The following is a 13,463-nucleotide window of genomic DNA, read 5'->3' on the forward strand; positions in this document are numbered from 1 at the left end:
GGATGAGGTGGGACCAGCAGTCCTGGGTTTTGGATTGTGGCCCTGCAACTTGTGTCTGCATGTCCTCAGGCAATTCACTTACCCTCTCTGGGCCTCAATTTCCCCCTCCAAAATGGGGTAAAGAGACATTTCATTTATTTGGGCCCCATGAGGTCTGAGTCAGGCTTGTGTGACCTCCATGTGCAGTACAGGACTAGGCAGTCACCAAACATTTGTTGTCTGGCCTGCCCTGGCCTCTCCTGGCTCTAGCAGCAACTGGGACCCTGGGTTGGGGCTGCAGGGAGGAAACAGGAGCAGCAGAGGAGCTGGGAGCTGCTCCTGGGCCCAGTTCCCAGAACTCACAGCTGCATCCTCTGGGGGCGGGGGGTGCCCCAGCTGGCCCCACCGCCCCACCCGCTGGCGGCCAGGAGGCTCATTCCCACGGAAACACAGGCTGGATCTGGGAGTCTCCCGGCGGGGTCTCCAGGTCCTGTTCACCCAGAGACTGCCTCAAACCTCACCCTGAGAATTTATCAGCAACCCAGAACTATTGATCTTCAACTCTGGGTCAGATTCAGCCTGTCTGGGGATACCGGAATCTGCATTTTTAAAGGGGCTCCCAGGTGATTTTTCTGTCCTTTAAGAAACTAGCTTCTACCCAAACTGCTATTACCCTGATGGGTAAACTGAATCCCAGGGAGAGGAAGGGGCCTGTCCAGAACGGTCGATCTGTTTTCCTTATGGCTCTCTGTGTCTTCCTCTCTTCCCCCGGGTCTCTCTCTATTTTTCACACTGTCCCCTTCCTCCCCTTTCTTCGGACGGGCCCCGGCCCCCTGCACCCCCAGCATCCGGCTACTGGTGCGATTCCGGAGGAATCCCCCGAGCCTCCTGGCCCCGCCCTGGGCCCCGCCCCCCTCGCGGAGGTGACCTGCTCCTATTGGCTTCTTCGTACGTTGCCCGCACTGCCATTGGCTAGGCCCCCCGCTATTGGCCCATCCCCTCCTCCTCCCGCCTCCCCGCTCCTTCGAAGCGGGCGGGGCAGGGCGGGGGCGGAGCGATGGAAGGGCGGGCAGAGCTTCCCGCCCCGCCCCGCGTGGTTATCAAGTGCGAGTGCCGCGATCCCTTGGAGGTTGCGGGGCGGAATCCAGGTGGTCGGACCCGCGACGGGCCCCAAAGACCAGGTGAGAGCGATACCGGGGCGTCCCCCATCTCGGTGCGTTTCGGGGACCACTGGCCGCCCTCTGTCTATCTCTCCCGCTCCCCCATGCGCCTGCAAACCCCCCTTCCCTGTCGTCTGTATTCCTGCCTGAGTTTCTCCCTTTCTTCTTTTCTCCCTTTTCCTCTGCCTCTGATACTCTCTTGCTGTATGGCTTAGGGGAAGGCACAGAAGGCCTGAACTGCACCCCTGGATACGGGGCAGTGTTCTGGGGCCAGCGACCCCCCCGCCCCTTCCCGCCCCATGGGGACTCTGATGTACTCTGCCCCTTTCACCGTGCAGGCGCCAGGTGCTAGGGCCACATTCCAGAGTCGGAAGGGCATTCCAGGTGGTGGGCAGCCCTGCCAAAGGCATGGAGGTGGAAATGAGTGTGGCTTCCAGCAGGTCCAGGCTGCTGGGATAGCCAAGGCCAGGCCCACCCAGGCTGGCCACCGAGGCGCTCCCCAGTGGCCTGAAGCCTTGGCCTCAGTTTTGCCAGCTGAGAACTGGGACTGTCACCCGCTGAGGTAATTGGCAGGTGCCCTGACTCAGATTGCGGGCATCACCACCTCCTTTATCCTGGGGGCCGGAGCTCCTGGAGGAGGGGCAGCCCCAGGTGTGAACAGGCCTTCATGGTTACCTCCTGAGTATATCTGAGCCCAGCTGAGGGAGGTGAAGACCCCAAGGGGCTGCTGATGGGTGAGAGCAGTTTACCAAATGGCTGGGGAGTTCAGATCTTGGAATTTGACAAACCTGCGTTCCCACTTCGCCACTCACCATAGTACCTTGAACAGATGATTCGATTCTCCCAGCCTCAGTTTCCTATCTGTATAACAGGAGGATCCCTGGGGGTGAGTGCTGCTTCCAGGTTAAATGCAGGAATGTGGGTCCTGCATGTCTCTGGCTTGCATCTCCTCCTACTCCCCCTCTCGCTCACAGCTCACTCCACTCCAGCCACACCAGCCTCCACAGTCACACGCGTGGCATGATATTGCCTCTGGGCCTTTGCACAGGTTGTTTCCTCCACTGCTGGGCTAGGTCCAGGATGTCAACTTTAAAACATAACAAGTTGCCTAGATGGGCTGGGCCAAAGAACTGCCAGGCAAGGGCTGGGCAGCTGGGAGGGGTGGAGGAGGGGCCTGCCCAGGACGCTGTACCTATGGAAACCGGAACAAAGAGCTGGAGCCCCAGCCACACAAACACCTTGGCTGTGCTTCTCTTACTTGGCAGGCCCCGTGGCCTGGGACACTGGTGGTGGGTGAGTGCCCAGACCCTTGGGGTCTCAAACCCCACCCAGATGGAGAGCAGGACAGGGGGGTCCCTAAGAAGAAATCGGGCAGGCAGGTGCAGATTTGAGGCCCTTTGGTGTCCTCTTCTGCTGTGTGACCTTGGGCATGTCTGAGGCCCAGAGCCTCAGTATTCTCATCTGAGGCCTGGGCAGGTAAGGGGACTTTTGGTTGCTTGGCGGTCTGACTAGGTGGATTTAGGAGGTCTCAGTGTCCCTGTCTGTCAAATGGGGCCACAGTAGTGTGCATAGGAAAAACTCCAGTTGTTGGCATGAAAACAGCCTCACTCAGGGTCAGATGCCGAATAATGACCCACGTGTGTCTGGGTTCCCACTCGGAGAGGTAGGCGCCTGGAGCTGGCAGGACTAGGCCCAGTTCCACACTGTGCACACCTTCTTTGGGATCCCCCTACATCTGTCCGTGAAATGACCTCCCCTGGAATCCCATCCTCGTGAGCTTTGATGAAGGGACGTCTGCCTGATTGTTTGAGATCTTCTAAGGCCTCGTCCTTTAGGCCTCAGTTTCTCCTTATGTCCACTGGGGTGGTGGACGTTGGGGACCTTCCACCTGGGGGAGCCCCCCTCCAGAGGGGCTTGTGCTGTGTTACTATGTAACCTTGTGGTAGCTCTGTCTCTCTGGGTCTCAGTTTTCCTGGCTGAACAGTGGAGACCTTAAATGAGATCTCTGTGACCCTCTGAGAGGTCATTTATTCATTCAACAAACAGGTTCTGAGCACCTGCTGTGAGCCAAGCTTGGGGGTTGGAAGAAGTGTACTTTCATCCAGAAAAATCATTACACTTATTTGCAACTGCCTAAAGATAATGGAGAGTCAGATGGATGGGGAAGTTAGTTTAGTTGGGGGTTCTGAGAGGGCCTCCCGAGGGGGTGACATTTGATCTAAGCCCTGAATGACAAGAAAGAAATAGCCATGCAGAGACCTGGGAGGAGGAGGCAGGACATTCCAGGTGGCGGGAACAGACCGTGCAATGGCCCTGGGGCAGGACATTGCCTGATGTGTGGGCAGAACAGGGAGGAGGCCCTTGTGGCTGAAGCAAAGTGAGCGAGGGGGAGAGAGAGAGGAGGTGAAGGCAAGGAGGGGATGGGGGCAAGTTGTGCAGGGCCCTGTGAGCCTCTGGGAGGGCTTGTGCCCTTTACCCAGGGGGAGGAGTGAGTAACAGAGGGATGGGACCTGAATTATGTGCTCACATGCACCCTCTGGTGGCTGCTGCAGGGAGGACAGCATGGGGCACCAGGGGACCAGGGCTGAGGAGCGTATAGGTGAGAACTAGGTGGAGCCAGGACTCATTTAGGGGCTGCATCCACGTTCCTGCCATGTGACCCTGAAGTTTCCGCTTGCTGTTGAGTGTCTTTTGCTCAGCCTGAGCCCCTGCCTGTCCTGTCCTGTCCCTCCCTGCCTGGGGCTTGACAGTGGTCTCCCAACATTCATGTTTGGCCCCCAAACTCTTTCTTCAGTCTGACCACAGTTAAAAGTGTCCTAGCTCCCACTGCAGCCTGGCAGGTGGCCAGACCCTGCCCATCCACGGAGTGGCCCCCAAAGACTCAGGGAAACCCAGTTTGGTAGCCACTGGTGTCTCCCCAAACTCAGGCAAGCAGATTCCCCTCTCCCTTCGGCCATATCTAAAATGTACACTGACCGAGCAGTGTGAGTGATGGTCAGTAAAGGTCTCAGTGGAGTGGGTGTCTGATTTTGTGTGGGAACAAGGACTGTGGGGTCATTTGCCAACGTGGGCAGAGGCCTGGGGCCCCCTGAGGCCATCCTGGGCCATTGCAGCAAGGACTGAGAGAGGAGAGGAGTGGCTGGCTTCGACCTGCTGAGCGGGCCCATCAATTATTGACACCCTTTGTGTGGGGCATGAAGAATTTATGTGGTGGGGGCTGGGGGCAGGCTGCCTGTGGACCAGTGGCATGCTGAAGCTGTCTCACCCAGCTCACAAGAGCCACTTGCTGGATTTTCAGGAATTTTACCGTTTAATGATTTTGTTATTAAAAATGATACTATGCCCTTACAGTTAAACACATTATATTTGAAGCAAAGGTATGGAATATTATTCAGCCATAAAAAGGAGGGAAGCACTGACACTTGCTATGGGGATGGACCTTGAGACCATGACGCTCAGTGAGAGAAGCCAGACAACAAAGGCCCCACAGCGTGTCATTCCATTTCTGTGAAACGTCTGGAACGGGCACATCTCCAGAGATAGGAAGTGGATTTGTGGTTGCCTGCAGCTGGAAGAAGAGGGAAATGGGGGGGTGACGCCCAGGAATTGTGGGAGTTGGAGTGTCCAAAATGGGAATGGGGGCAAAGGTTGGAGTCTAAAACACAGAATGCGGTTGGCGGAGGGCAGAAGCCCGAGGTGTGGACCGGGCTCCAGCGTTCTGGGGAGGAGCGTGCGCGGCAGGGCAGGGGTCGACAGAGCCCCTCGGTGCCTGGACACCCGTTTCTCAGATGGGAAAGCTGCCCCTAGGGGCGTCGGGCTTGTCCATGGCCACCATGGGAGGGTATGGACAGTGGCCTTCTTGCTGCTCTGCCAGCACATCAGGCGTGGTCCTGCCCCAGGGCCTTTGTACAGGCGGTCCCTCTGCCTGGCCCAGCCTCCCCCAGACCTGTCCTTACAGTCTCAGCTGCAGGAGCTCCACCTCAGAGAAGCCTTCCTGACCACCCCAGCCCACGTCACGTGCCTGTTCCCGGCTGTCACCCCCTCCCTGCCCCCATGGCTCCTACCTCTCCTGAAATGATCCTGTTTATTTCCATGTTCATCGGTGCCTGGCACCTCCTTCCAGTGTGGATGTGGGGGACATCTCTTAGGGGCCATGTTGGAAATTTGGAGGGATGCTATTTTATTTGCTTCTGAAATAGCAGGATGTTCTGGTGTTTGAGGGCAGGGACCAGGGACACTAGGTGTCCAGCCGCATTCAGGGCAGCACTGGGCGTCACCGCTTCCTCATGTCCTGCCAAAAACATGCTGATGAGTGGGTTGTTTTTTTGTTTTGTGTTTTGTACTGTTTTAATATTCAGTGAATATTCTTGGGTAAATCGGAGGGAGATGGAGCTCTTTTTTGACAGGATTTTATAGGTATATGTTTACCACATGGGCAAAGCTCTGATACATTCGCTTCATCCTCAAGGGCCGGGAGCGTGAGCTTTTGAGGGAAATTCTTTTTAATTAAGCATGTCTTGAGTACTGACTGAGTGCCTGTCAATGCGGAAGTGATTTATAAATCTCAACCTGTGAAATCCTTTTATTTTCTGTTTGTATTACAGTTTGGACCAAATCCTGTTTTAAAAATTTTAAATTCATTTAACATTATAAAAATGAGGTCTAAAACATATGTAGTAAGGAACACAGAGGTATAAGTATATACCCTTAATTTTTTTTTTTTTGAGAGATAGGGAGACATGGATTCGTTGTTCCACTTATTGATGCATTCATTGGATGATTCTTGTATGTGCTCTGACCAGGGATCGAACCCGCAACCTTGGCATAGCAGGACGACCCTCCAACAAATTACATTTAACGGTAAGCCCTGGCTGGTGTGGCTCAGTTGGTTGGAATGTCATCCCATACACCAAAAAGTTGGGGGTTTTATTCCTGGTCAGGCACATACCTAGGTTGTATGTTTCTCTCTCTCCCTTTCTCCCTCTCTAAAATCAATAAACATATTTTTTAAAAAATTAGAAGTTCTGCTTGATGAGATATAAACTCACTACGTTAAAGTATTCAAATTCCAGAACATTCCAACACTCCAAAAGGAAGCCCTGCCCCCATCATCAGTCACCCCCTTCCCCTTCCTCCAGCCCCTGGCAACCCACTCTCTGTGTCTGTGGATTTGCCTGTTCTGGACATTTCACATAAATGGAATCACATTGTATGATTTTTTAAAAAATGATTGTATTTATTTTTAGAGAGAGGGGAAGGGAGGGAGAAAAAGAAGGAGAGAAACATCGATGTGTGGTTGCCTCTCATGTGCCCCCCACTGGGGACCTGGCCCACAGCCCAGGCTTGTGCCCTGACTGGGAATTGAAACAGTGATGCTTTGGTTCTCAGACTGGCACTTAATCCACTGAGCCACACCAGCAGGGGTCTATGTGATCTATTGTGTCTGGCTTCTCTCACTAAACGTCGTGGTTTCAAGGTCCATCCACATCGTACCCTGTGTTAGAGCTTCACTCCTTTTCATGACTGAGTAATATTCCAGTGTATAGACCACATTTTGTTTACTCATTTGTTGATGGCTATTGGAGTTGTTTCTCCTTTTTGGCCATGAATCATGCTGCTCTAAGCATGTGTATATGAGGGTTTTGTGTGGATGTGTGTTTTCATTTCTTTTGGGTAGATGTTTATGAGTGGAATTGCTGGGTCACCTGGTGACTCTGTGATGGAGGAACTGCCAAAAACAGCTGCCCCATTTTCCATTCATCATACCATCCATGTGTGATGGTTCCAGTTTTCCCACATCCCCATCAGCATTTGATATTGTCTGTCTTTTTGATAAGAGCTGTCCTAGCAGGGGGTGAGGTGATACAGCATTATGATTTTGACTTGCATTTAATTAGAGGCCAATGATGTGGACCATCTTTCAGCTGTTTATTGGCCATTTGTATATCTTCTTTGGAGAATGTTAGATATTCTTTTATTTAGATATAATTCACATTACATAAAATTCACCTTTTAAAGGTGAATTTATGTTAAAGGTGTACATTTCACTAGTTTGCAGTATATTCGCAGAGATATCTAGCAGCTATCTAGCCCAATGGCATTTGATATTCGTGTGGACCCAGATTGAACAGAACATGGAACATTCCAGTTCCCATCCCGTCTATCCCCACAGATGGTGGCCTTTATCACCATCTACTAACTTTTAAAGTGGTGGGTAGAGATAGGTGGTAGTGCCCGCGGACTCCATTTCCGGGTAGCGCTGGAGTGCCCAAATTATTTTGCAATAAGAGGCATAGGATCTGGAGGGGAGGGATCCCCAAGAAAGCAGGGACCAGATATCTTTTGGTCATTGTTGTATTCCCAGTGCCTGGTACACAGCTGGTGGTCCATAAATGCTCACTGAGCAACTGAATGAATATTCTGGCACAGCCTGTAACTCTTTAGTGGGCCTCGTTTGGTCGTAATGACCGTGGGGTGTTCTGGCATTTGGTGGGCAGGGGCCAGGGACACTAGCCATCTGGCCCCCGACTCTCTGGGCAGTCCCTGGGAAGGCTGACACAGAAGGGCCGGCATGGCGCAGGCTGGCCGTCTCCTGGCTTGTTGGCCCTCGGACCTGGGTGAGCACAGCAGGCAGGAAGGAAGGCCAGGGTTTATTTTGGTCCAAGGCCTGCTCCCCTGGGAGAGCAGTCAGCGCTCTGGCTGCTTGAATGGGGGTGTTTCTGGAGGAACAATGGGTCAGGGAGGAGGGGTCATGCAGCTGGGCTCACCCAGGTGTGGCAGGCAGGTCTGGAGACTGGCCGGCGGGGCTAGGGGTGTGGAGGCTGGGAAGGGAGTCTGCAGCTGCCTCCGCTCCCTCCTCTTTTCCTTCTGGGCTTGGAGGGGGGCTGCTGCTGGGGGCCCAGGCCCTCCTAAGGATGTGAATGGCTCAGCTCCCCTCCAGAGCCAACATGCCCAACCTCAGGACCTGCAGAGGGGAAGGATTTGCTGAGGTTCACATGGTGACCAAGACGGGCAGAAAGAGCTGGGCTCCGGGGCCCCTGGACTCAGGGAAAGTTCCTCTCTGAACCTCAAGTTTGCCCATCTGTAAACTGGGGAGACTGGACCCAGGGCTGTGGGAGAACCCTCTTGTTTCCAGTGTTTGCAGACATGCTTTCCCTTACACATTCAACGGACGCTATGGGCCACTGCTGTGTGTCAGGCCTTGGGCTAGGAGACACAGCCCCTAAACGTGCCACTGGGCCAGGGAGATGGACATGGGAACCAAGGTGCCTGAGGCCACAGCAGAGGACGCCCAGGGCGCTGTGGGAGCTCAGGGGCACCTGGCCCAGGTTGGGACTTCTGGGAAGGCTTCCGGGAATAGGTGATGGTGATGCTGATACTTGAAGGATGAGTAGAAGTTTATAAGATGAGTAATGGGAGGAGGGATCTAGGTAAAGGGAATGGGATAGAATGTTCTAGAGAAACTGGTGGGTGAGCATTCAGGAGCCAGAGGAACTTGTGTCAGGTGGTGAGTCTGCTGCTGACTCCATGTCTAGGTTGTTGGATGGCTTAGCGCTTAAATGGCGGAATCCCGGGCGGTGGCACCCGGGGGACAGTCACGGCCTGGTGGGCATTGGGGTTGGCCACAAGCTTCTGCCCCAGGGCAGTTACCTCTGGTCTTCCCCATTTTATATATGGGGAAACTGAGGCACAGGGCAGTTATGTTTCTTGACCTAGTGGTCAGAGCCAGGAGCAGGCCCTGAATATTGGGCCTGGTTTTATCATGGGGGACAGCTCCTGACCGTCTAAGACTTGGGGTGACTTGCAGGTGTCAGATGGGAAAGACGAGGGGTTAGATGTGAAGAGGCATTGGGGGCAGGCAGTCACTGTCTTCTTGTGTGGCCTTGGGGAAGTGGCTCGGCCTCTGTGTTTTCTTTTGCAAAATGGGCCACCTGCCCAATACCTGGTGGAAATGACAAAATGGGCACATGCCGCCAGCTCAGGGCCTGCCACATGGTGCTGAGTCAACAGTGCCCTGGCTCTGGCCCCGGCCTATGTGGCCCCGAGGTCCGGTGGGTGGTGTAGGGGCGGGGAAGCTGTTCCAGTAATGCCTGTGCCCGCCCTAACCTCTAAAATGGCGGCTGAGGGTTGGGACCTCTTCCAGGGCCTGAGCTCCCACAAAGATGGGCTTTGTGGGAACCTCTGGGTGTGAGTGGGTACCCACATGACGTTCCTGGTCTGGCCGGCCTGGGGCCCTAGCCGGGATGGATTCTGACCAGGGCCTGGGGGTGGGTCTCAGGCTCCCCTCATTCATTCCACAGATGCTTCTAGAGCCTCCAAGGATGCGGTGGATAAGGAATCAGGCCTGTGGCCTCTGCTGTGGCCCGGGAAGAGGCAGGGAGCAGGGGAGCAAAGCTGGGGGGAGCAGAGGAGTGATGGGGGGACTTGGGGTGCTGTGTGGCCCAGAGAAGGTGCCTCACCATCAGTTTGACTGTTCAGGGACGGCTTTCTGGAGGAGGTAGTGTCCCGGCTAAGCTGAGGGATGAATCTGCAAGAGGATGAGGCCGGAGCTTGGGGGCCAGGGTATAGGGGATGTGTGTGAGTCCATCAGGAAAGGGGCAGGGACTAAGGGGCCAGGGTTGGGGGGAATGTAAAGAGTTCACGAGGGAAGAGGCAAGACCTTGGGAAGATAGTGGAAGCAAACGAAAGTGGCCTACCCAGGCATGCCCCTGTGGCCCAGGGCCGTGGGAACTGATGCTGGGTCTGTCTTTCCCCTGGCCAGGGCCGATGGACACCTTCAGCACCAAGAGCCTGGCTCTGCAGGCCCAGAAAAAGCTCCTGAGCAAAGTGGCATCCAAGGCCACAGTGTCTGTGTTTATTGACGACACGAGCAGCGAGGTGCTGGATGAGCTGTACCGCGCCACCAAGGAGTTCACCCGCAGCCGCAAGGAGGCTCAGAAGGTGCTCAAGAACCTGGTCAAGGTGGCTGTGAAGCTGGGCATCCTGCTCCGTAGTGGCCAGCTCGGCGGGGAGGAGCTGGCGCTCCTGCAGCGCTTCCGCCAGAGGGCGCGCCGCCTGGCCATGATGGCCATCAGTTTCCACCAGGTGGACTTCACCTTTGACAGGCGTGTGCTGGCCACTGCCCTCCTCGAGTGCCGGGACTTGCTGCACCAGGCCGTGGGCCCACACCTGACCGCCAAGTCCCACGGCCGCATCAACCATGTCTTTGGCCACTTTGCCAACTGCGACTTCCTGGCCGCGCTCTACGGCCCGGCGGAGCCCTACTGCTCCCACCTGCGCCGGATCTGTGACGGGCTCACCAGGATGCTGGACGAGGACAACATCTGACCCCTGTCTACAGCTTTCTTGCTGGGGGTTGGGGATTTGTGAGGTGTCTTTTTTTTTTTTTTTTTTTAAATCACCTCTTTTATCCCCAGTCTGATTCTAGCCAAACTCCCTGGACAGATGGCCCGTCCCCTCTCTGAGGATGTTAAACCATTTACAGCAGCAGTTTTAAGGACCCATGTCACCTCCCCCACCTAATCTTGCTGGGGAGGGGAATTCAGCATGGAAGCCAGCACGGCCTCCCGGGCCAGCAGCCTGCCCACGCACTGCGGGGCTGCTCGGGCCCACCTGTCCTGGACAGCAGTAGCCAGAGGGCACCCCCTGAGTCACTGGATGTCATCTGAAGGCTGGTGCTGCCCACTTAATGTTGTAACCTGGGCTTTTTAATTTGTTCAGAAAGGAGTCACCCTGCCCTGGCCGGTCTGGCTCAGTTGCAGGTTCGATTCCCAGTCTGGATGTGTACAATCCCGGGTCTAAGCACTTATGGGAGGCAACTAATCAATGTTTCTCCCTCACATCGATGTTTCTCTCTCCCTTCCTCTCTCTCTTAAGGCAAGGAAAAAAAAAACCCCACAATGAGTCATACTGAACTGGAAGAAAGGAAGTGTTATGGGGTGAGCAGTGCTGCCCCCCCAATTCCTTTGTTGAAGTCCTAACCCTCAGTGACCTGAATTTGGAAGTAGGGTCATTGCTGACGTAACTAGTTAAGATGAGCTCACAGTGGAGCACAGTGGGCCCCTTGCCCAGTATGACTGGTGTGCTTATAAAAGGGAGAAATTTGGACACAGAGGAGAATGCCACGTGAAGGAGGAGGCAGAAACTGGAGGGATGTGCTATTAACCAAGGGACACCAAGGATCACCAGCAACCCCAGCAGCTGGGAGAGGCCTGGAACAGCCTCAGGAAGAACCAGCCTGGCTGACACCTTGATCTCAGACTTATGGCCTCCGGAACCAAGTGGAAACAAGTCTTTTATTTCAGCCGTGCACCCCAGGGAATGAGCACAGGGAGCCGTGGAGAGGGTTGCGGTGGGTGCTGGTGTATGGGTGGGGACACCTGGCTTTAGCTGGAATCCTAGCTCTGACCCCCCCCCCCCGGGGAGGGGTGCCCCACATATGGGATGTGAAGGTAAAGCCATCCGAGATGTGTGCATGTTTTTCAATGATCATTTCATGTTTGGGAAACAAATACACTGACAAACATTTTTCAGACCTCAGAAAGCAAAGCTCAGCAAATCTTAGCTTTGGGGATACCCAAAAGATACCGTGATTCCTAACTCAGGGCACGGATGGATACATGGGGGAGCATATTTGCAAATTTTGTCAGAAGGGGGCGATGGTTGCAAAGTGGCTGCAGACCCCTTTGTGTCAGGTTTGGGAAGGTTTTTCTCGGGCACCCAAGGGAGAGGAGGAATGATGTCCTGTGACTCTTTTACAGAGCTAGGTCTGGTCTGTTCAGGGCAAAGGTGGCAAACAGGAGGCCTACAGGCCTTATGAGGCTAGAAGATGCTTGCCTCCATCCAGTGTTTGAGCCATCTGCAATCAGGTGACAACATTTAAAACTGGGGACTTGCATATACTGATCTGGAATTGGAATTTCAAAAACTCAGCTAGCCTCCATTGCCTGCTGGTGGGGCTGCATAAAGCTTGCCCCTCTCTGCTTAGTCGCAGTTCCCATCACTCCCTTTTGCCTCTCCCTGGCCTGTTGCACTGGCTGATAAGATTTTGACCCCAGGTTCAAGTCAGCCTTTTTGTGGTTTGGTTTCTGCTTCCTTGAATAAACCAAAGCCTTTCACCTGAGAGCCAGCTGTTCCTACCTCCTACTCCACCATTCTCAGGCTGACTCTCCCTCTTATCTGTCCAGTCAAGAGATATCCCGTCATATTCAAAAGCAAAGGTGAATTTTGAATGTCCTGGGAATCCCTACATGATTTTTTTTTTAGATTTTATTTATTTACTTTTAGAGAAAGGAGAAGGGAGGGAGGAAGTGAGGGAGAGAAACATCGATGTGAGAAACACCAATTGGTTGCTTCTCACACACCCTCAGCTGGGAACCTGGCCCGCAACCCAGGCATGTTCCCTGACTGGGCATCAAACCAGCGACCTTTCAGTTTGCAGGGCAATGCCCAACCCAGTGGGCCAAACCAGTCACAGCCCAGATGAAATTCTTTGCCCTTGGTTCTGCTGACTGAATTCACCAATATGCATAATGCCTGTATTTGTTCCTTGCTGGGCTGTTCAGCCTCTTAACTCTTCATAAATTTGGGATTTAATTTGGAAAAACCAAAGAGCACTGCAGAAAAATTTAAATAAAAGCACATGTCTTCCATTGGCAGTATGTGAAAATAGTTTGAATTGCTTGGTGCTGAGTTTTCACCTCTAGGGGTTTTTGCTTTTTAAACAACAAATTTTTAAAAGTTTCAATTAGAGTTGACATACAGTATTAGTTTCAGGTGTACTGCATAGGGGTTAGAGATTTATGTAACTTAGGAAGTGATCATTCTGGTAAGCCTAGTACCCACCTGGCACCGTACAGTTATTACAATATTATGACTGTATTCCCTATGCTGCATTTTCCATCCCCGTGACTACGGTGTAACTGCCAATTTGTGTCTTAATCCAATCACCTTTTACACCCGGCCTCCTACTCCCGCCCATCTGGCAGCTACCAGTTTGTTCTCTGTATCTATGAGTCTGTTCATTTTGTTTTTCAGACTCCACATGTAAGTCATATAGTATTTGTCTTTTTCTTTCTAATTACTTCACTTAGCATAATTCTCTCTAGGTCCATCCACATTGTTGTAAATGGTGAGATTGCATTCTTTTTTATGGCTGAGTAGTATTCCACTGCATTTATCTAGCACATCTTTACCCGTTCAGCTATTGATGGACACTTGACTACGGTTATGGGATGCTCCTCCAGCAAACGGAGCCACACTGGCCAGGTCATCTATTTTTAATTTTTTGAGGAAACTTCATACCGTTTCCTACAGTGGCTGCAC

The 13,463-nt window shown here is 53.3% G+C and overlaps 1 protein-coding gene across 1 annotated transcript; it reads left to right on the forward strand.

The window, feature by feature from the left end:
* The first annotated feature begins 1,075 nt into the window (after positions 1-1,075).
* TNFAIP8L1 (TNF alpha induced protein 8 like 1) lies at positions 1,076-13,096 on the forward strand. The gene is made up of 2 exons (XM_054582852.1): positions 1,076-1,160; positions 9,901-13,096. The coding sequence occupies exon 2, from the start codon at positions 9,906-9,908 to the stop codon at positions 10,464-10,466; it is 561 nt and encodes a 186-aa protein (XP_054438827.1). The 5' UTR covers positions 1,076-1,160; positions 9,901-9,905; the 3' UTR covers positions 10,467-13,096.
* Positions 13,097-13,463: the final 367 nt, after the last annotated feature.

Source organism: Pteronotus mesoamericanus, unplaced genomic scaffold, assembly GCF_021234165.1.
Source record: "Pteronotus mesoamericanus isolate MK-2021 breed Mesoamerican mustached bat unplaced genomic scaffold, CSHL_Meso_final contig_726, whole genome shotgun sequence".
Taxonomy (NCBI): Eukaryota; Metazoa; Chordata; class Mammalia; order Chiroptera; family Mormoopidae; genus Pteronotus; species Pteronotus mesoamericanus.